This window comes from Taeniopygia guttata, chromosome 17 (genome assembly GCF_048771995.1).
Source record: "Taeniopygia guttata chromosome 17, bTaeGut7.mat, whole genome shotgun sequence".
Lineage (NCBI taxonomy): Eukaryota > Metazoa > Chordata > Aves > Passeriformes > Estrildidae > Taeniopygia > Taeniopygia guttata.
The window spans coordinates 10,956,372-10,977,980 of record NC_133042.1 but is presented as its reverse complement, the minus strand read 5'-3'; the positions used below and the strand labels follow the sequence as shown (position 1 = coordinate 10,977,980).

Sequence of the window (21,609 nt, the reverse complement as noted above, 5' to 3'; positions counted from 1 at the left end):
CTGACCATATGGTGGCAATGGTGTCTAAAGGATCCGCGGGGAGGATTAGCACGACCTAATCTCTCTGCATTTGTCCTCACAGCAGGGACTTCAGATTTCTGGGAATAATGGCCCATAAACAACCCTCTCAGAAAGCAAGGGATGTGAAAAACCGCTGTCAGCAGGAGGAAGAAAGGAAAAAGCTGGAGCACTACTGAAAAATCAGACACAGCTGATGGCCCAGTGTTTGCCTTAACAGCTTCCTGTAACTTGATTTTTAAAAAGATGCTGCTTTAGGATCAGATGGATTCGGGAACTAGTAGTGGGATGCTGAATCTTTCAGCTCTGGATCATCAGCCTTAACAAGTACTGGTCCAGTGAGAGCCAGAGGTCATTGTGAAGCAGCAGCAGTGTTTCTGTTTGGGGAAGCGGACGTGCCCTGCCCGTGCAGGTGCACGCTCCGCTGGCGTGGCCCTGCTGTGGAGCAGGCACCACCCAGTGCCCTCTCCAGCTCGCCCACGGCCAGGCAGGACCCTGGTGGCACTGGAGTGCACCGTGCCACTACCACTGCCCTGAACTGCTGGGGTGACAACAGGAAGCAGTAAAGCTGCTGGCACTATGCCATCCTCACAGCAGGTAAATGCAGGAGAACTCCACCTCTGCAGCTTTCTTTACAGTCTAGGCTAAGACATTAGAAATGCTCTCAGCACCAGGAAGTCCCATTGCCATTCCTATTTTTGATGGTAATAAACCTTGAAATCCCAGGACAATTCAGTTTTAGCAGCAATCTGGCAAAAGCCTTTCCCATCTCACAGGCAGCTATTGTGACATGCAACCTCAGCCCATCTCAAGCACTGGGTATGTATTTGGCCACACTGGCTATGAATTACCCCAGAAGCAGGTAATTTGTCTTGATGTTTTGTGATTGCTCCCCATGAAACGATGGATTTCTGGCACTGGGGGAACAACAAAAGCAACTCACCCCTTCAGGAGCACAGGCAAACTTCTCCGAAATCATGAAAGGCACTCCATCCATTGCTGAAAGGGACAAGACATCACATGTGACGTTTCCAGCTGCCTTCTGACATGCAACTTCACACATTCCCAGTGACAGATCAAGTAGTCACAGCACTGACACATGACTGATTGCTCCCAAACATTACTGCCAGCCTTTTTCTCCCTCTAAGCTGCCAGTGGTTTCTTTCCATGTAAGACATAGCTGGGTCAGTCCCTACCAAGCCAGGAATCCAACAAATTCTCCTTGCTCTATTCATACACGATTTCACTGCCTCAGTTTTGCATTTTCCAATTTCGTGCACCTGGCAAAGTAGGACAGTATTTGAAACTGGAAGGACACATTTCTATTTATCACCTCCTCACCAAACCAGTTCAGCACTTGAGCAAGAGAATAAGAAACAGCTGGTTCAGGGGACTTGTAGCCCCCAAAGCAGTCAACACCACCACAGCAGCTCACACCCCAAATACACCCCCTTTATTGCACTTAAACCTTTAACATCTGAAGTCTTTAAATTTCAACTCTGAAAGAAATAAAGCTTCAAATTAGAGCAAATTTAAGCCCTGACAGGCCCTCCAGTGATCCTCAAATAGGGTTTTCTTTCAGAAAGCATCTGTGCTCACAAACCCAGTGCTCTTCTGTCTGCTGTTTCTAACTTCTACAGCACCACTGAGTTACCATGTTAGTGATTAAACAAGGGTCATTTAAGAATACTCAGCCTTCTACATTTGCTTTGTCTATTTTCAATATAAAACCCCCTCCACGGGAGTAATTTTGTTATCAAAGGTGCTGTGTGGCAGCCACAGAGCAAAGGAAAACAAAAGGAAACAGATGAAAAGCAGCATCACCAAATCCAGGAAGTTTTAAACCTGAAAGACCATCTGCACTTGTTATCCGACAGAAACCCCCTTTGATCAGCCACACGCCAGTTTTGTAAAGTGATCTCAAGCCTGAGCTCCGGAGCTGAGGCTGCTGGCTGCGGAGTGTGCGCGTCCCAGCGCCCCGTCCCCCGGCCCACCCGGCGCTCAGCGCGCCAGAGCACAGCAGCAGATAAAAGCAGGGTGAGCCAAGGGCTCCGCAGCGCAATTAGCACGCTCCTAAACAAACCAGCTTCAACAGAGCTGTAATTAAGCAGGCCTGTAATTAAGTATATGCCCTTTATCATAACGATCATGCTTAAAAATGGCACGATGCATGGAAGTGTGTTATTAATGCTGCGCTCCCCAAGCGCGGGAGCGTGTGCGGAGCTGCCGTGTCAGGCCCGTCACCAGCCTGCTGCTAAAATGCATTAAAGGCAGAAAGCAAAAAACAAGGTGCTCATTCAGCGTCTCCTTTCTCAGCCAGGCACCGGTGTCACGGGGGTTTAAATACCACCAATTCTGGAAACTTCACAGAAACGAAGCCCTGGGCAGCCACTGCCACTGCCTGCCCCAGCACCAGGAGGGCAGCAGCCCTCACCCTTCGCCCCGTGGCTGGGCCGGGCTCCAGGAGCCCTCTGGCCACCCAAGGGGCTGCAGGCAGGCAGTGGGGACCCCCAGGACAAGATACACGCAGTGGGTGTTTGCTGTCTCCCAGGATCAGCTGCTTCCTGAGGGTCACAGCTAATTAACTCAGGCACTGCAATTAGTTAAGAGTTGAAAGGAGCCAGCAGCCAAAACAGGACAGTGTTGCCATGCATCCCTGGCAGCAGGAGTGGATGGATGCTGCGGCGAGGTGCAGTGGACATGCCCCTTCATGGGAGCAGGACCACTGGAACTCACCACCGGCTTCCACCTGGTGGCCACTTCTTCACTGTAATTTACCAAGACTTGCTCTCAGGCTCTAGTGGGGAGGACACCAAGGCATGCTCTATAATTCAACTTGCTAGCTTGCTTAGAAATCCTCTCTTTAATCTGTGCAAGTATTGTCACCCTTCTCTGAGCACTCGAGAGATGCTGCCTTCTGTGCTGCAGACTCCGACTAAATCTCAGTTGTCAAATTAGTAATTCATCTTTCTTGAATAACTATATTTTTAGCCAAGCTACCAGATTTAAATAATCAGACCTGCCAATGCTACCCTAATTTAAACATGCTGACGAACTTTCACAGGCAGCATCAGCTAACATAATGAGTTTCTGGATGACAAAGAACTTCAGACGGTAGTTCTCTACACTACCCAGCGTAATAAGCACTTGTTCTTTTCTACAATGTGCACATAAAAGAGAAATCTAAATAATAGTTGCTGTAATTATCTTGAAAAATATGTGGTGATTAATGGTGATTATGAAAATCTGTATAATTGTTCACTAACGCTCCAAAGATCAGATGCTCTCTTGAAGCAACCATCAGTGAAGAACTTGGAAACACAAAAGCTTCCAAGCTGCTGTCCGTGTGAGAGTGGGATCACCGTCTGCCAGCTCAGCCTTCGCCCTCCCGTGACCTCTGCCAGAGGCCCCAGGATGCCCACGATGTGACGCATGTGTCATTGTGGCTGAAAGCACCAAGTTCAACCTGTTATTTATGCAAATAATTAATTACTCCTGTATCCAACTCACAGTTTGTCATGACACATTAATGACTTGATAGACTTCTATGAACTAGTGAGCACAGGACAGCAGAGTGCTTTTATCGTCATTTAATTTAAAAACGATCCTGTGTGAAATTATCTAGTTGTGAGTGATGGAAGCATAAAGAACAGACTCAGCAAAGCTTCTTTTGGATCATTGCTTTATTAATGGTAACGTCAGGGAAATGAAAAATGCTAACATTGTCATATTTAACTCCTGGGTACAGATGAATCGCTGCCTCAGAGCCTGGCAGGCTCCGTTTGCACACTGCAGTGAGCGCTAATTCCTCACACCACGATTGTGGGGATACACAGCCACCAAAGAGTTTATATACCTTAACTCCCAAGGAAATAACAGCTGTTTCTGCATTAAATTCTCACCATAAGCTTTTATAGCTTTGGTATTTCTTTATTGCTGGTTTTGCACAGCCTTTTACACTTGAATTTTCAATTTCTGATATTAAAAATATTTAAATAAATAAATCAATCCCTTGCAAACTGCTTTCCTGCATGACTGAAAATGAAGAACTGTTAATCCAAACCAACAAAAAGCCCAACACTGAGTACACTACTACCACCTTTAAAATTTAAATGACCTTAGATTTTAGAAAGGCCTTTCTCTAATGCTGCAGAACTGTTCCCATTTTCCCCAGACCTGAATGCTAACAGAGTGTTTATCCTTCACCAAGAAGAGTATCTCATAAACCAGCCTACAGCAACACCATAAAACCAGCAGAGCTCCCCTGCTTAGAGAAAACTTGATTTTCAGCTAAATGGCACCAGAGGACTCTGAAAGCAGATTGAGAATCAGGGCTGGCACGCAGCTCTGGCACAGCAGCACTTGGAGGGGAGCCATGGTCAGGCTGGAGGGACACAGGAGCCCTGTCTGGTGTGGGCAACAGAGGTGCCCACCAGAAGGGCCCCTGAGCCCAGTGGTGGGTGGGCCCCCAGCGCACAGGAGCTCTGAAGGCCGTTCACTGAAGCAGGAAAGCACAGCCACGAGCAGCGTGTGCCCAGCCTGGCGAGGACAAGGGACTGCTGTCTGCAGCAGCAGCACAGCCCTGCACGGGGCCAGGCTGGGGCTCAGCTGAGGTGACCCACAGCAGGCAGGACATGCCATGGGGAGCTGGTGGCACAGCGTGGTGCCATCCAGGGCAGTCTGCAGCCAGGCCACCTGCCCTTGGTGGCCTCTTGCAGCTCCTGCCAAGCACACAGCTCTGGCTCCCACCCTCTGCTTCCCACCACACGTCCCAGTGTGAGCCCTGCACTCGTGAGCTGTGCACCCGTGCATGCAGGGCAACGCAGGACGCCCACACAAACCAGGCATGCTGTGCCCTCAGAACAGGGAAAACCATGCAGATCTATGAAGAAACGTTTTCAAACAGTTTGCAATGCATCCAGAGAAGGGTGTGAGCTTTTCAAACCAAACCAACTCTCCATGATGCTAAGCCTCCTATTCCTGTATTTCTAAACAGCAACCTGAACAGTAAATGTGTGTGTTCTTTGTGCTACAGCGCACCAAGGCCCATATGTAACCACACTGAATCACTGATGGTGAAGCCTCAGGGCCAACACCAAAAGCAGCCTTTCCTGACAGCTCCTGCCAAGCCGGCTGCAACAGGGAACCTGCAGCTGTGCCAGCTGTGCTCCCCAGCTGCAGACACCAACTACAACATGCATCTCGTAGTGTCACACAAAGAAGTGCAGCGGTGCAGGCAGGGGCACAGGCAGGGCTGCAGGGCTGAGCTCTGCTTGCCCAAGGCACGAGCCCAAGCTCCTGAAAGCCCCAGAGGACTTCATGTGGCTCCGGGGGCAGCAGGGCTGCAGGTCCCGCAGCTCCTGGGCAGCAGGAGCTGTCCCCAGGGCTGTGTGGGGCAGCGAGGCAGCAGGGCACAGCCAGCTGGGAATGCCCAGCCCGGTGCCCCGGCCTGGCCAGGCAGCAGGATGGCAGCAGCATCAAACCACCCAATGCCTGCACCACTGAGTGGGACAGCAGGGGCCTCCTGGGCTGGGGAAGGAGACTCTGCTTTGGGAAAGGTTTACAGCTTTCCTGTTCCTCTTGGAATTACTTTGATTAAAAAAACAGACCTGGACTAAATTTTCATTTTTGCTAATTTGATTGTCAGCCTTGATTTTCTCCGTTTCCTGCATAGCTCATGACATGGCACAATTAGTTCTTTATTGCTAAGATCAAGCCACGAAAACACTTGAAAAAGTACCCCTGGATTTGATTATTTTCTTTTTTAAATAAAGTGAAGGTTAAGTACTGCATGGTGACGCCTAAGGAGCACCTCAGCACTGTGACTCCATCAGCACCAGAGAACATGGAGAGACTTCAAACAAGCTCTTCAAATTGCAAGTGTTTAGGAGCTCTTGATTTTATTATTTTTTAATAAAATGTCCCCTTTGAAGTCTCTGCACCACACTAAACTTCAAAGATCACACCTTAGCATGTGCTGTTTCCAAGCCACAACCCTTAATTAATTAGAGCAGAGCAGATACAAACCAGGGCACTCGCGTGTGGCTGAGGCTGAGCTGGGAGAGGGCCTGCTTAGAGATGGGGAGGCAAAGGCAAAGGAAAGGCAAAGGCAAAGGAAAGGCGAAGGCAAAGGAAAGGCAAAGGCAAAGGAAAGGAAAGGCAAAGGAAAAGCAGAGGCAAAGGCAAAGGAAAGGCAAAGGAAAGGCGAAGGCAAAGGAAAGGAAAGGCAAAGGAAAGGAAAGGCAAAGGCAGGTACTCCTCCAGCATCCGCTCACGGCTGTGTGCTGAGGAGAAACCCAGACACTTTTCCATTCCCTTCAGCTCTGGCTGTAATGACAGACTCCTTGGAAGTCATTAAACATGTAATGTCTGTCTGCCACGGCGGCCGGGCAGCGCAGGCTGCAGCAGCACTTGCAAAAAGCATCTCAGGCAGCCCCACAATGGCCGCAGTGTTCCCTGGCCGGCAGCTGTAAATTCCTGCTGCTTGATGAGAGAAACATCCACACGGCTTCCAGTGCTGCAGGGCAGGGGCAGGGGGTATTAAATCCACAGGCTGCGTATGGTTACAGTGTCTGGCCCCGGAAGCCTTTTCTCAGCTGAGTGAGGTGGGATTTGTCGCCACTGTGGCAGACCCAGGCTCCCCAGGCTCTGGACAGCAGCCAGGGCACTGCCAGGGGCAGCTGCTCACACCTGCAGTGATGCTGGGATCCTGCCCAGCAGCACCCCACACTCCCCAGCGGTGCACTGGGTGACCAACATCTGTCCCACAGGACTCCCAGGGGAGACAATGGTGCACGGTCCTCTCTCTACATGGTTTTGGTCTAAGAGACTCAAGTTATTTTTAACACACAGCAGCTTTGTGTTTCCAATAAAAGCAGGAGAAAGAAGCTAGATTAGCTGCCCTGACAGCACCGTGCTCTCCATTCTGCAAGCATGCCTGCAAGCTAGTGGAAAGAAACTCATCCCGAGCATGGCCAGGAAGGATGGGGGGATACCCATCTTCTTTCCTGGAGCTCACTGATGCACAGACATGCTTCCACCCTCCCACGGAGCATTCACCCAGCCAGAAGAGCCTCGACACACACCCAAAGCGAAGGCCTTCAGTGCTGCAGAGCCCTTGACACCATGGCTGAGGGGCTGAAGGCCAGGGGAGGTGCCCTCCTCATGCCAACAGCCAGGCACAGAGCCACAGCCCCCTGAGCCAAAAGCTCTTCTGCAGGAGGAGATCCACTGTGCCACGCAGGATCCACAGCTTCTAATGCGATTTAATTTTTAAGTGCTCAACATCATTACTGGAACCACATATTTCTATCAGGTAAATTTCATTTGCATATGCAAATGATATCTAAATACACTGCACCATTAATATGATCAGTAATTACATAATAATAGTCACCAATCTCCACACACATCAAACTTACAGTTTTGTAGCTATTAAGAAAACTGTGCTTTGTAATTAAGATAATCTTCATTTCCAGATGCTAATTAACTATATAATAATTAGCTTCTTTTGCTAATGCAAATTAAGTATTTTCATCCTTATTGGTAAAAGAATTGCTTATCACTTAAAAAAGAGACAACCTAGAAATAATCCCTCCTCCTCCTTAAGGTGCAAAGGTAACTCCATTTTTATCAGTCTCGTTTGTGAATGTAAATTAGCGCTGATTAATCAAATCACAGATTAATGTGCCCATCTTGTAGCACGGGCAGTGCAAGGCGTGGCCCCGGCCCTGGGAGGATGAGGACTGCTGGTGGCCCAGAGGGGCTGGCACTGCTCCGTGCCAGGCGCACGCAGGGACACGCCGGCCGCTCTGGGAGCGCGGGAGCCGTGCCAGCGGGGCTGTGCCACCGAGCCCGGCGCTGGGCAGCGCTGGCAGGTGCGAGTGGCAGCGCTGCCAGCCTGCCACGCCGCCGCGGCACGGCCCGGCCTTGGCGCAGCACATTCATCATCTGCTAAACCAATCCGCCCACTCCGCACCGCCATTTGTCATTAATTATGCTAATCAGCACACCATTACTCTCCGATGACACCACGGCACTTATTAGCCAGTTATGGTTTTCCAAAAGCACAGCTCATTGTGTATGTGAGTGCTGTGCCTGCATTAGCCTACAGGGAAGAAATGTCCAATTATGAAAAGAAAAAATTTGCTATTATCTCCCTCTAACAAACCAATTTAGTAATTATAAAAGTCTCTGAACTCAGAAGGATTTGTTAAGAAGAGCTGAGTGATGAAACCAGAGAATTTTCTCTGCAATAACTTTCTGAGTTGGAATTGAAGTGACAACAGAGAATGAGCAGTTTTTATTATCCTAATTACAACTCTCACATCTTCACTTTAGATGATCAAAAAGCAGAATTTATCTAAACACAGGCCCATATTTGGCTCTTCCTTTAACCCATCTGATTTGTTTATTTTAACAGATACGCAGCCAAATGTGTGTAACATGTCACAGACCCCGAGATGGGCCTGGCCAGTTCCCAACACGCAGCTCTGAAGCGTGGATGTGACAATGCAGCAGCCACCCTCGCAGAGCCACCCTCGCAGAGCCACCCTCGCAAAGCCACCCTCGGAAAGCCACCCTCGCAGAGCCACCCTCACAGAGCCACCCTCTCAGAGCCACCCTCACAGAGCCACCCTCACAGAGCCACCCTAACAGAGCCACCCTCACAGAGCCACCCTCTCAGAGCCACCCTCGCAGAGCCACCCTCGCAGAGCCACTCTCACAGAGCCATCCTCACAGAGCCACCCTCACAAAGCCACCCTCACAGAGCCATCCTCGCAGAGCCACCCTCACAGAGCCACCCTAACAGAGCCACCCTCGCAAAGGCACCCACAAGCCCGAGGCACACACTGGGGTGGCGACACCATCCCACGAGCAGGGACACCGCCCCAGGAGCGGGGACACCACCCCAGGAAGGGGGACACCACCCCAGGAGTGGGGACACCACCCCAGGAGTGGGGACACCACCCCAGGAGCAGGAACACTGCCCCAGGAGTGGGGACACCACCCAGTGCTGACACAGATAAAGGGATGGAGCCAGCCCCTAGAGAGTCCCTGTAAAACTGGCTTTGTTGGAACATCCAATTCCTCCACAATTTCTATGTTGATTTGCTCACTGCAAGGAGACACCACTAGTTTTAGAAGCTTAATATGTGTTAAGAGCTCATTAATATCATCAGAGTAAATGGGCCTATTAAAACATCTTTAAGCAATATCTGAACATACATCTCCCTAAACTATATTTAATGACAGTACTTAAGATACATTATATGAAAGTCTTAATGAGACATTAGATAGCATTTTGAAGATTAAAATTAGAGAATCCATATAAAGTCTGTCCACTTAATTTAGCCTTAAGATACACTGATTAAATACATTACCACCAAATTATTACTTCATTAGAACAAATATTTTTTAATAATTTCTGATTAATGCCATGAGTTGTCTACATATATATTATATAGTCATATCTATATGTACATATAAAAGAATACACAAAACAATTTTCTAATTCAAGAGGAGATGGGAGAAATTCTGAGCTTTCTAATGGCTGACTTAATCACTTGTCTTTTTTTTCTATTCAGTTAAAAATATGCACCCTTCCTAACAGTCCATTTGTGGTGCCCCCACTTATCCATTAACCATAAGGTCATTTATCACACATTTGCTGTTCTGCTTTTCAAGGACCAGCGAGCTGCCTTGGGCCTGGCCCCGAGTGGCCTCTGGCCCTCCGCAGAGGTTGGGGCTGGCGGCCGTGCAGCCCCCAGGGAGGGTCCCAGCCCAGGGCTGAGCAGAACCGAGCCTGGGACCCACCAAAATTACCCAGGGCCCGACAGGACCCGTGGCCAGACCTGCAGCAGCGCCCATGGCACTGTCCCACCTGCTCTGCCCTCGGCTGGCACCGACCCTGGGCCCTGCTGCAGCCAGGCCACGGGACACCTCCCCCAAACAACCGAGTCACTGCCAAAACAAACTGCAATAAACTTATTAGCAAGAGCGGTTTGTGTGTGGTTTATTTTGTATAACCAGCTTTTCATTAGATAAATGAAGCCCAACAACCTTTACAAATGTTTTCAATTATGAAATGATGCCATTGAGATATCGGGATGGTGATAATCAGGGAAAACACCAGTGACATCTCCTGCTCGGAGCTGGGACATGCTGCCTGGATGGATGCTCCTCCCAGTGCCATCCCGCCCAGCCACACCAGGCATTACAAACTCCTGCTTTATTCAACAGAATCTGTAGCAACAAGACTATTTACATTAATTCTGCCCAAGCCTTCTATCCAGAAGAGCAAACATCTCATTGTAACAATTTTGCATTTTTAACTGCACGAATTAAGCATTCTTCATAAATAACAGCCTAGTTTGCTGCACTGCAACTCCTTTTTATTAGCAGCACAGAAATGCACAATGAGCAACGTGTTCTATTATTCTTTGTCAAATCACAGAATGCTACATTAGAATAACTCTGCTGGTCAATGTAATATAGTAGATTAAATTCAACTTCTGTGCAAAACCCACTGTAAAACAGCATGATAAGAAGGCTATAAAAAATTTAATTTTACTCCAAACTCCATCAAAAAAAAAAAAATGGTGTGAAAAGTAATTTTGCATAATCAGTACACGCCATCTGGAACAATTAACTGATTTCTATAGAACTATGAGGATCAGTCATATCTGCTTATTAAAGATCAGAAATTATACAAGTAATAAATCCTTGAAAAAACTAAGCGTACTCCTGCCTGTCAATGCTATTTTAACTTCAAATACTGAAGAACGCCTGATAAGGCTGAAAAGAAGAGATTAATATATGCAAATTACATCCAGCATTTAAAATCCCCAACAACTGTCTCTGGTTTTCTGTCCCTTATTGCTGCCTTTATGTTTTATTCATACACCAACTCACCTGTCACTTCATAAGCTATAATATTATGGGGGGTATTATTAAACAGCATAAAGCCAAGCTTTAATTGGAAAGCTTCATTGCATTTTCCAATTATTTGGAGTAAATTAAAAGCAGATGCACATAGTTTAATAAGGAGTCTAATATCAGTTCCGGGAAATCAAAATTCATTGTCATTACTATGCTGTGATAGTTTTGCAAACTGTACTCAATTTTGGAGGTTTTGAAAAGAAAATCTGTCTCTGCAATCTGTTAATTGTCATTCGGTTAATAACTGTTTAAATATCTAAACCTCTGAGCGGCTCCCCATTTAAAAAAAAATTAAACTCTGGCACTCGGCAAAGCAAAACAAACACAGCGCAGGCCACCCCAAGGTTGTGCTCCATGGGAACGGCACCAGTCCCGCAAGCTCATCCTCCTGCACCAGCCACTGGCCTTCACCCAGCGCTGCTGTGGGTGAGGACACCCCTGTCCTGGATCCACACGGCTCAAAGGGATCACCCTTCCCTCCATCGGCCACTGGCCTTCACCCAGCGCTGCTGTGGGTGAGGGTACCCCCGTCCTAGATCCATGTCACCTCAAGGGATCACCCTTCCCTCCATCAGCCACTGGCCTTCACCCAGCGCTGCTGTGGGTGAGGACACCCCTGTCCCAGGATCCACGTCACCTCAAGGGATCACCCTTCCCTCCATCGGCCACTGGCCTTCACCCAGTGCTGCTGTGGGTGAGGACACCCCTGTCCTAGATCCACGTCACCTCAAGGGATCACCCTTGCCCCGTCACCCCGGCGCAGCGGGTGTGCCACCAGCGTGTGCCCGGTACACCTGCTCATACATAATGCATGGCGCAGGGTTACAGGCAGATAATCCTCTCAGCAGAGACCGAGCAGCCCCCGTGGAAGGTGATGTGTGAGCTGAGGGACACGGGGAAAGCCCACGTGCCCGAGCAGGAGGGGACACGGCTCCCACGGGAGCCAGGACCACCGCCAGGGCAGGGCAGTAGCCGGCCGGGGCCTCCACCTCCCCTGCCAGCACACAACAGGAGCAGAGGAAAACAACAAATGGCACTTTGGACAACAGCAGGCTCATCAAAAATTGTCTTAAAAATGTCACCTGGGAGAGAACTCATGGCTCCATCATCCCCGTTTGGGGTTGCTGCCCCAGCACAGCCTGGGTAACACGTGTGGCACGCTGACACAGCACGCCGAAAGGGTCTGTACACCACGGAGGGGATCATGTCATAAGAAACACACTTTTTGAATCTCTTTAAGTATAGCATTAAGTAACACACTTCCCTTTCTGAAATATGCAGCTGCAGCATTTTACATGAGACTCCAGGCTCCCTGAACTCCTGGATATTAATAGAGTCTTTCATAGCTGGAAGATTATCCAGGCCTCTTAGTCCAAAGACTGGAAATTGCAATAGGGTAAAGAACAGGCTGACTTTAATCTCAGCTTCAGGAAAGAGGTTTCAATGCAGTATAAAGCTTGTGTCACAACTTGTCTGGCTTTTGGACCATCCTGATTAAAATTCAGTGTCACAAAATATATATTTAGTTACGCTTCTACTCTTAAAAAGCACCAAGAGCGTAAGTGAAGGGATGGGGGCGGACAGTAAGATGCAGCACAGGACCTCCCCTTCCAAGACTGAGGGTCTCAAAACCCTTGAACATTAGAGGCAGTTGCAGAACCATCAGGAACTGTGCTAGAAGATGAAGATAAAAGCAATCCTTGTGCACTAATCCAAAGAATAAAATCTCTTTTTTTTTCTAAAATTACCTGTTTTAGTGAAGTAAACACACTGTGACAAGTGCATAATTTAATTATCTACAAAAATAGTGAAGCAAAACAATAGTTTGTAGAAATAAATTATTAACCTCTGATTAAAACACCTGTCCTCCTATACACAGAAGAGAGCTACTGTGTCTTTTAAAAGGAAATGGACAACTAAGGAAGTGACACCTGTGGCCAGATAACCTGGCATTTTGCAACAAGAAGGAAGTTGACATATGGGCACTGAAATATAACAACATCTGAATTTAGAAAGACTTCTGAAAGAGACTTCTTTTGTCACTACCAAAGTAAAAAGGAAAACAACTGAGGGGGATGGGGGATTAGATACTCCAAGGCATTTCCACGTTAGCCCCTCCTGAACAGCAGGAATCAGGAAGCAAACTGCTGTCTCAGGAGCAGCGTGTGAAGCAAATGCTTCCCACGCCACTGCCCAGGGAGATGACACCTGTGCCCTGCCGACAGCCCCAGCCTGAGTATGGAAAAGCAAACCAGTTTCCTTTCCAGGAATCCTCTGGCTTTGATATTTTTCCAGACCATTAACAGCAGTTTCCACTCTCTGCTGCCTCCAGAGAGCTGGGTCAGAAACCTGCGTGGAAGGTGGCTGCAGTGCCGGCAGGAACAGCCCATCCTCCTGCAGAGCAGCCCCAGCTCAGCTCGGCCTCGTGCCACGGCCGGACCCTGGCTCACCTCGCCTGGCTGGGCTGCACCGGGCTGGGACACTGCAGAGCCCCTGCCCAGCAGGGTCTGCCCCTGCCCAGCGGGCTCTGCCCCTGCCCAGCGGGGTCTGCCCCTGCCCAGCGGGGTCTGCCCCCGGCCTTCCTGCTGGCAACGCTCACCTGTGTGACCAGCAGGTGCAACTTGGACTGGAGCCTCTGCTCACAAATGGTTCCCTCTCCAGACTCTCACACCACAGTTTGCTCTGACCTTTCACAGAAAGTGTCTTAAAGAGGGCAATAAATATTTAAATATCATAAAAACGATTTCTATATAAATAAATACCAATTTAAGTCAATATTTACCTCCCTAAGGTAATAAATACTGGTGTGTGATTCCAAAATAAACAAGGCAGACCTGTGGAGAAGCTGGCACCTGTAAGAGCTGCACATGGAAACCTCCTCCTCCATGGCATGCTGGCACACACACTGCAGCCAACACTGCGCTGGCAGCCGGCCGCACTTCCCTTCCCTGACGCTCAGCCCAGCTTCTCACAGAAAAATACTTCACACAAGTAACTTGAGATGTATCAATAAAATCTTTAAAGACCACAAAACAGTACCTTTAAGGTAGGAAATACATGCAAAGGCATTTCAGCATCAAATGACTGCTGCAAAACCCATGGCTCCGCAGCAAAACAAACAGAAAGTGCTGCAGTCTCGGTCACAGCACGGGCCTGGCTTTATTGGAAGATAAAGTGTGTTGTGTTTTTTGGGATCTGACATCTAAGCTCCAACCAAGAGGACATGCCTTTTCTCCTCTTAAAGGGAATGAAAACCTTCACCTGCAGCTCAGCAAGCTCTTGAACTGAACTGAGAATGCTAGAGGTAATGGGAGATGCTGCGCTTCTGGATCCTGTTTTATTTCTGAGGATTAACATGACTTGAGGATGGATGCCCAGACTTATGGATGACATAGTATGCCCAGCTAACGCCATTTCCTAAGGTACTTGCACCAATATCTTGACTGTTTGGGGCTGACAGCTGGTAAGAGTTACTTGAAAATACTACCAACAAACATATATCAAAGTATATTCTGCTTTTGTTCTACTGCTTTCCCAGCACAGTTTCCATATTTAAGTGTTCAAAAGATGAGCCTAGGTCCTACCCAAGGGTAAATGGTTATCCTGTTACCTCCAATTTCTGCCAGAATAAATATCCTTGGAAAGGTTCATATGACGGAAGTTGGGTTTCTGTCTATACAGCCAGCTGCAGCAGGATTTGGAAGTTTATACAATTGTTTCCTGCAAAAAAACTGGTGTACAGAGGCTCTAATTGCTTTATGCACACATTCTGATGGGGTTGTACAGACTGATAGACTTCATACCACACAATTTCTATCCTGATCTGAGAACAGGCCAAGAGAGGGGGTGAGATTGTTCTGGAGTCAAATGACACAAACTTGTCTGCTGCTGCCCCAAAATACATCTATCTGTAATACAACGCTGAAGATGGCTACAGGGAAATTTCAGGGGGGAAAAAAGACAACCTGATTCAGCAGAATGCACAGATCATTGGCAGCAAAGGCTGGAACCACTGCTTAGTAACTTCAGACTGCTGCCGTGGTGTTAGAGCCTCTCCAACTAAGTGAGGCCTGCAGAATATTTACACTCCTACATCTCTTGGTTCCTGAAAGGGTTAAAGCTTATTATTAGCATATAATTTACAGGTCCCTTCTCCCAGGAAAGAAATAATGCACAGTAAATGCCACATTCGTTTTAATAATACATGTTACAGTCTGTGCCCAACATCTGCACAAAGGTAAAGCAGACAGATTTTTTTGACACGTCCCACTCTGCCATTGAAACACAGGCTTTTTGTTTTGTAAGTGATGGAAGGTTTAATCAAGAAAGCAGGCAATTCATCAATTGAAACAAGGCTGCTCACACTGCCCTGACAGCACACACATGGTTTTATACAGAAGAAACCTGGCCACCTGTCAGCAGCACCTTTTACATCAGGATATACAAATACACTGGGTGATCAATCCTCCAGCTCTTCCCATTCATTTCTTCATTTTCTTATTGTATTTTTCTTTATGCTAGATGTTGCCCTCATTCTCTGCAGGAATAGATGGGAGACAAGGCAGGCTATGGCTGTTTATACACTATCATAAAAATTTATATACCCTTAGAGTGACTTATTTCCTTTCTATTTGAGTACCATTATTATAAATAATTTTTCACTTCATTGAGGAATTTTCCCTGTATGTTATTATCTGTGCCTGCCTGCGAGGGCTGCCTCTCCCTTACTGTGCTTGTGCCTCTGATAAGCCAAAGCAATATGCTGGCAGAAGATGCTCAAGTCTGAAATGAAGGCAGTATGTAGTCACAACAACATCTTAATTAAACTGAAGGCCATGAGGAAAGACTGCGCTGTGAAATACTGAGCCATGTCTGTCAACAGGTCTGTCTGGAGAGAGGCATTCTTCTTCCAGCAGCTGCCTGCCCCAGCATGCACATTAAACCTGTCAGCTCCTCAGCATCCTGCTCCCAGCAGCACCCACAGGCGTTCTGCACACGGCTTAGAACTAGTTCTGCCTTTTGGTCCGGGTGCCTGCATGGGGTGGGACGAGGGAGGCTGCTGGGCATGGGGATGATGCCAGCAGTGCCAGTGCTGCCGTGGCTCGTGCCAGGCTCTGGGCACTGCTTCCCTATCTGCACCCTGCCAGGGACTCACTCAGTTCTATGTGCCAAGAGAAGTCTCCTTAACTTCCTGGTCACCCAGTGTGTCATGGCCAAGACGGGCAATGACTAAAGACTGGTTAAAAATTGTAATTACTGCTTTCAGGACCGTTTTTTCATTGACTCCAGCTCTGTGCAAACAACAACCGCATTACACAGTCCAAGGGGTAAAGGGCAGTTCTAGTGAGGATACAGTCATTCTGCCAAAATGTATTTGTGATATAAAGTAGGATCAACAGCCAAAAATCATTTTATCCTCCACAAAACATGCTAAACCACAGCTGGAATACATAGAATACTGAGAAAATCTTGCATGTCTATAGAGAGCAAAGAGAGACCATGCTGCAGCTCTTCATCCTACCCCCATTACAGCCCTCCCTTCCCAAGCAGCTCCTCCTGTGCCCAAGGCAGACTGAGGCCATACTGAAATCGGAAGAGTCTGCTCATAATGGCTTTTGTTTCCCTCAGCAGCCCCAAGAACCCCTCTTCTGGCCGGGGAGCCAGGAGCAGGAGCCCACAGGCCTGTCCACAGGCAGAAGGGACCCTGTGTGTGCTGGAGGCGCAGCTCCCCCCACCCAGCACTTCCCCTGCACATCCTGGGCACCACGGCTCGGCACAGGAGCCCTGGCAGCAGCCCAGGCGTGGCAGCCTGCTCCTAAATCTCCTGTTGCCATGGCACTGCAGCAGCACTGCAGATAGCCCAGACTGGCTGCACACGACACCGAGGGAACAGGAAACTTGGGAATGGCTTCCAGAGCGCGTCTGGGGGCTAATCCACCTCGGCAAGGTTCAAGCACACAAAGAGGACTGTCACGGCACCTCACTGCAGCTGCTGACAAGGCAGCCGTGGGCAGGAGCTGTGCACAAAAATCCTGTCAATGCACAGGATGTGTCATATGACAAGACCCTTTCTTTGGAAAGAACTCACAGCTGTAATAGCCATTACAACACATGCACAACTCATAACAGTGTTTCTGGAGAATGTGCAATTGGAGGAAAAATAAAGAGTTATATACATGAAAATCTGCTCAAGCAAACATGAAGAACTAATGCCCTGTCCGCTTCTACAAGGCCTTGTTTTGTGCTTTGCCTGTAAGGATCTGGTAAAGTGCTCAGGCTCTCTGTAAAGCAGGCACCTCCCCAGGCTGCACCACGAGCAGAAGCCAGCACATCCTGTAGCAAGGGCAGTCCCACTAACACTCACACAGAGCTGCTGCAGTTGGTGCTTTTGGTGCTTCCCCAGGAGAGAAAGCACAGCTTCCCATCCCCATGCAGAACTGTCTCATGCAAACACAGGAATACACCTTCCCTTACATTTCCAAATGTATTAGGGCAGAAGAGCAACAAGAAAAACGAGGACTGACAAGGATTACATAATTGTTACATTCCATCTCTTCAGGAACCTGAAGCTGCAGTTTCAGGCACAGATTGCCTTTTAAATAACCCTTTGATTGTGGTACATGAATTAATGCCATGTTCCCATGTTACAAGAGTCACTCACTATCAATAGGAGGAACCTGTAAATGGTACATTTTTGCCATCTTCTCTTCCCTGATTATGCACAAGCAGTATCAACTGCACAGCCCACTGAACCAACTGCTGAATTTCCAAACTGTCCTAAAATCTCCTTCAGCCAGATGGGACTAGACTTTCATCAGGCTTTGAGAGAGTCAGGTTTAAATCCAGTATCTTCTTCCTCTTGCAAAAACAACATAACAGAGCAAAACTTGTGCTAAGTGTGATTCCACCATGCCTGTGGCAGTATTTGCTCAGGTGTAATAGTATCACAAAACCCCCCCAAGAGCAGCTGTTGGGGCCCAGCAGGAGCGAGTGAGGCAGAGCGGGGCAGCTCACCTGAGATGGCGTACAGGTTGGAGTGCTGGTGCTCCAGGTCCAGGCGGGTGCTGTGGCCCTTTCCCCGGAAACTGGCTGGCAGGGTCAGTGAGATGTGCCTGAGGGAAAGGGAGGAAAAGGCAAACGTTACTGCAGAGCAGAAGATGCTGCTCCTGTCAGCTCACTCCAGCCCAATGACTCCAGTCAGGTTAAGCAGCAAACACAAATTCTAATATTGCTTCCAAAACTGTCTACCAACTGCTCAGCATCAGCCCCCTGCACCCCTTGGAGCCCCAGGCACTGCCAGCAACCAAGGAGTGCGGCAGAGGCCCTGCAGCCCCAGCAGGGTGTGCAGCCCCAGCCAGGCACAGCAGCTGCACCCCGTCAGCCCCCACGAACAGCCAGCACGGCTCTGCCCCCTAACTCCAATCTGAGCTCTTCAGTGCAGAGCCCGGCCGGTGTGACTGCTGAAAAATGTCATCATTGATCCTCTGGACCGCGCTGCCACACATAAAAAAGATGTTTCCTCTTCACAGAGGGGCTCAGTGCAGCATGAGGCACGGGGAGCAGCTCCTGCCTCACCTGAGGAGAGCTCCTGAACCTGGGCAGACACGGAGCATCGCCCTCCTGCCAGGAGAACCCGGCAGCCTCTGGGTCCTGGTGGGTGCCCTGTGTGTGAGACAGGGCCCCGTGTACTCTCCAGCACTGCATCACACCCGTGTCCTCAGCCAGCAGATTTTACCTACCACATCAATCATCTGGAAGTTATCTGCCTTCAAAAACAGGACATGTTTTGGGAAGAACAATGTATTTTTAGCCCTTGATGCAGATGATGGTGAACAGCACAGATAAAATAAGAAAAAGCAAAAAGCTATTTTTAACCAAAAAAAGATGGTGTGAAAATATATTTGAATTTGGCTATCAGTTTGCTGTTTAAAACACAATCCACATGAAAGTCTCTGAAGCAGGGGCATGTTTGTTATGAACACACTTTAAAAAAAGGAGACCATTGCCTGTGGGCATGACACACTTCTCGTTTGATTTTTAATAGATGTATTCAAAAATATTTTCCAAGGCACCAAAGGCAGCCAGTGGAGTCCCATGGCCACTCCAGGGAAATGAACCATCGCACAGCTGGCTCAAGGTGGGCACTGCCTGAGTGCCACACTGCAGCCCTCGGCTCCAGCAGGCTCAGCAGCCTTCCAGCACTGCTTCAAGCCATGGGCTTGCAGAAGGCTGTGCAGCACAGCCCCTGAGCCAGGCGGGCAGCTCAGGGAGGGCAGGGAGCTAACAGAGAGAGAGGGCAGCTCAGGGAGAGAGAGGGCAGCTCAGGGAGGGCAGGGAGATCATAGAGAGAGAGGGCAGCTCACAGAGAGAGAGGGCAGCTCAGGGAGAGAGGGCAGCTCAGGGAGGGCAGGGAGCTCTCAGAGAGAGAGGGCAGCTCAGGGAGAGAGGGCAGCTCACAGAGAAAGGGCAGCTCACAGAGAGAGGACAGCTCTCGCTGCCCAGCTCCACGGGGATCCCCTCTGCTCTCCCCTCCACACCGATCGACCCCAAGCCACCACGAGGAGTCCAGCTGTGGCAGGGGGTGGCAAAGGTGACGTGGAGGTGCCCAGCTGCAGACCCACCTCAGTGGGCAGCACTCCCACCACTGCCCCTGGGGCTGCCGAGGAGCACCAGCCCGGTCCGACACGGGGGTCTTGACGCGGCTGTAACAAGGGTGTGTGGAAATGGTGGCCTGCCTGCCTGCCTGCTCCAGGGCCACTTGCTATCCCCGAGGTAGGACAGCTGGGCATTCCACTACTCCAACTGCTACAGACAGCCAGAGAGATGTCTCCAAGAAGAACATTAGCTGCACAAGACAGGGCAGTGACTGCTGGATGGAAATCAGCTCTCCCCTTCCCTCTTTCTTTTTATAAAAGATGACATTGTAGGGAGGAATGGGAAACAAAGACTAATTTATTTTAAATTAATGTAAACTTTGGCCAGGATCAATATAGCTTATACCTACAAACTTGATTGCATAATGCATTTTCCTTATGTGTTGTGAGAGCCAAATCATTTTGCATTGTAGAAGACAAAAAAAAAGAGGCTGCCATTGAAAAGCAAGAAAATCCCAATTACCAAGTCCCCAAGTTCCTAAACACATATCGTGAAAATATGTGCAGTTCTGTGGCATATGGCAAATCAATTACTAGTTTAAATTTTAAAACAAAAACATGGTAAATGTGTTGCACAAATAATCAAGAACAACGGTTTGGTTTAGATTACAGTGGCCACTAGAGTTTTGAATACAATTAATCATCATTCCAGGCACCAGGAAGCCATATTGACACTTATTCCTAATTTGAATATTTAATTAGGGTGAAGTTCTTCATCAAATTATCACAGAACTGGGAGGAAAGCCTAAAAGATTTAAACAATTACTACTTTAACCCTTACCCAACTGCTCACCTGTAAGCACAACAATCTCTTCCTGTTCTGCAGAGCTGGAATATGATCAGGCAATGTGACAAGACAGTACGTAAAATGCACTACAAATATCCTGGGAAAGGGGAACAGACACCCAGCACCCCAAAGGGCCTCTCTGGAGAGGCCAGGCTGGCACAGGCTTGTGATTCTGACTGCTTGTGCTCCTTGACCTTTACCAGGGCAAAGCTTTTGGGCTCTATCTCTATCTCAGCATCAAGTGTGGCTCCTTCCAGGGCTTTTGGTTTGGGGCTCATTGTTGGTTTGGTTATTTTTAATTGAAGAGCCTGTCCAAAACATCTACCAGGCCCTTGCTGCCCACAGCTGACCTGGCACAGCCACTTGCTCCTGCCTGGGAGGCTTCCCAGCCCTGGCCCTGCACCAGGAGCTGCTGAGATGGGGCTGGACCCCAGTGCTGCTCCAGACCTGCTGTACCTCCAGCACCCCATGGGCATCCTCACTCTGCACAGCCCTGCCTCAATCGCTCAAACACCCCTTTATGTGCTGTATTAATCCATATAAGAAAATCTCTTTTAATGAGGAGTGATATACTTATGAACTCTCTAGAGTCATAATTAGAGCAAACTAATTGAAGTTGTGTTTTGACACACTTTCCAAATTCACGGGTACTGCATGACATATTCACAGCACTACTGCTGCACACCGTGGTGACAGCAAAATCATTAGGCTAATAACACTTATTTGCATTCTGATCATGCCAGCAGCGGCCGTTAAATGCTGCCTCAACCAGCACTCGTTTACTCAGAAAGTTTCCACTGAAAGATATTAACAGTAATTATTAGTACTTTAGTGAATCTCTGATGTTGAGGAATGGCAACTCACAAAGACTATCCCCATGCCAATTATCTGCCTTTTGAACAAGAAGCAGCTTTCCTCCTCCCCAAAGATAAGCACTGAGGCAGAGTGGCACAGCGGGAGGACGGACAGTCCTGGCAAGGCCAGGCCCAGGGCTCCAGCCCTTCCCTCCACAGCTGGAGTCAAACCCTGCTGCTCCAGCACTGCTCCAATACCACACGTTTTTCTCCCCAGCATACGATAGTTTCAAAACAATTTAGAGCAAGTTTAATCACCCTCTTCACTTCAGTTACTCCTTTATTCAGCAAATCCATAGAACAAGTCAGCATGTGATGAGGAGATCCTTCAAGTGCAGGCTAAGGGGATTTGAGG

General features: G+C 48.5%; 1 protein-coding gene across 7 annotated transcripts in view; it reads right to left on the bottom strand.

Annotated features, from left to right (window-relative positions):
• MVB12B (multivesicular body subunit 12B) overlaps positions 1-21,609 on the bottom strand; it is a 56,945-nt gene that overhangs the window by 9,124 nt on the left and 26,212 nt on the right. For all 7 annotated transcript variants that reach the window (XM_072936762.1, XM_072936758.1, XM_072936757.1 and 4 more), the window contains 2 exons: positions 17,974-18,071; positions 962-1,017 (listed from right to left, as the gene is read on the bottom strand). In XM_072936762.1, the coding sequence (XP_072792863.1) occupies positions 962-1,017; positions 17,974-18,071 (154 nt within the window). The remainder of the gene's footprint in view (positions 1-961; positions 1,018-17,973; positions 18,072-21,609) is intronic.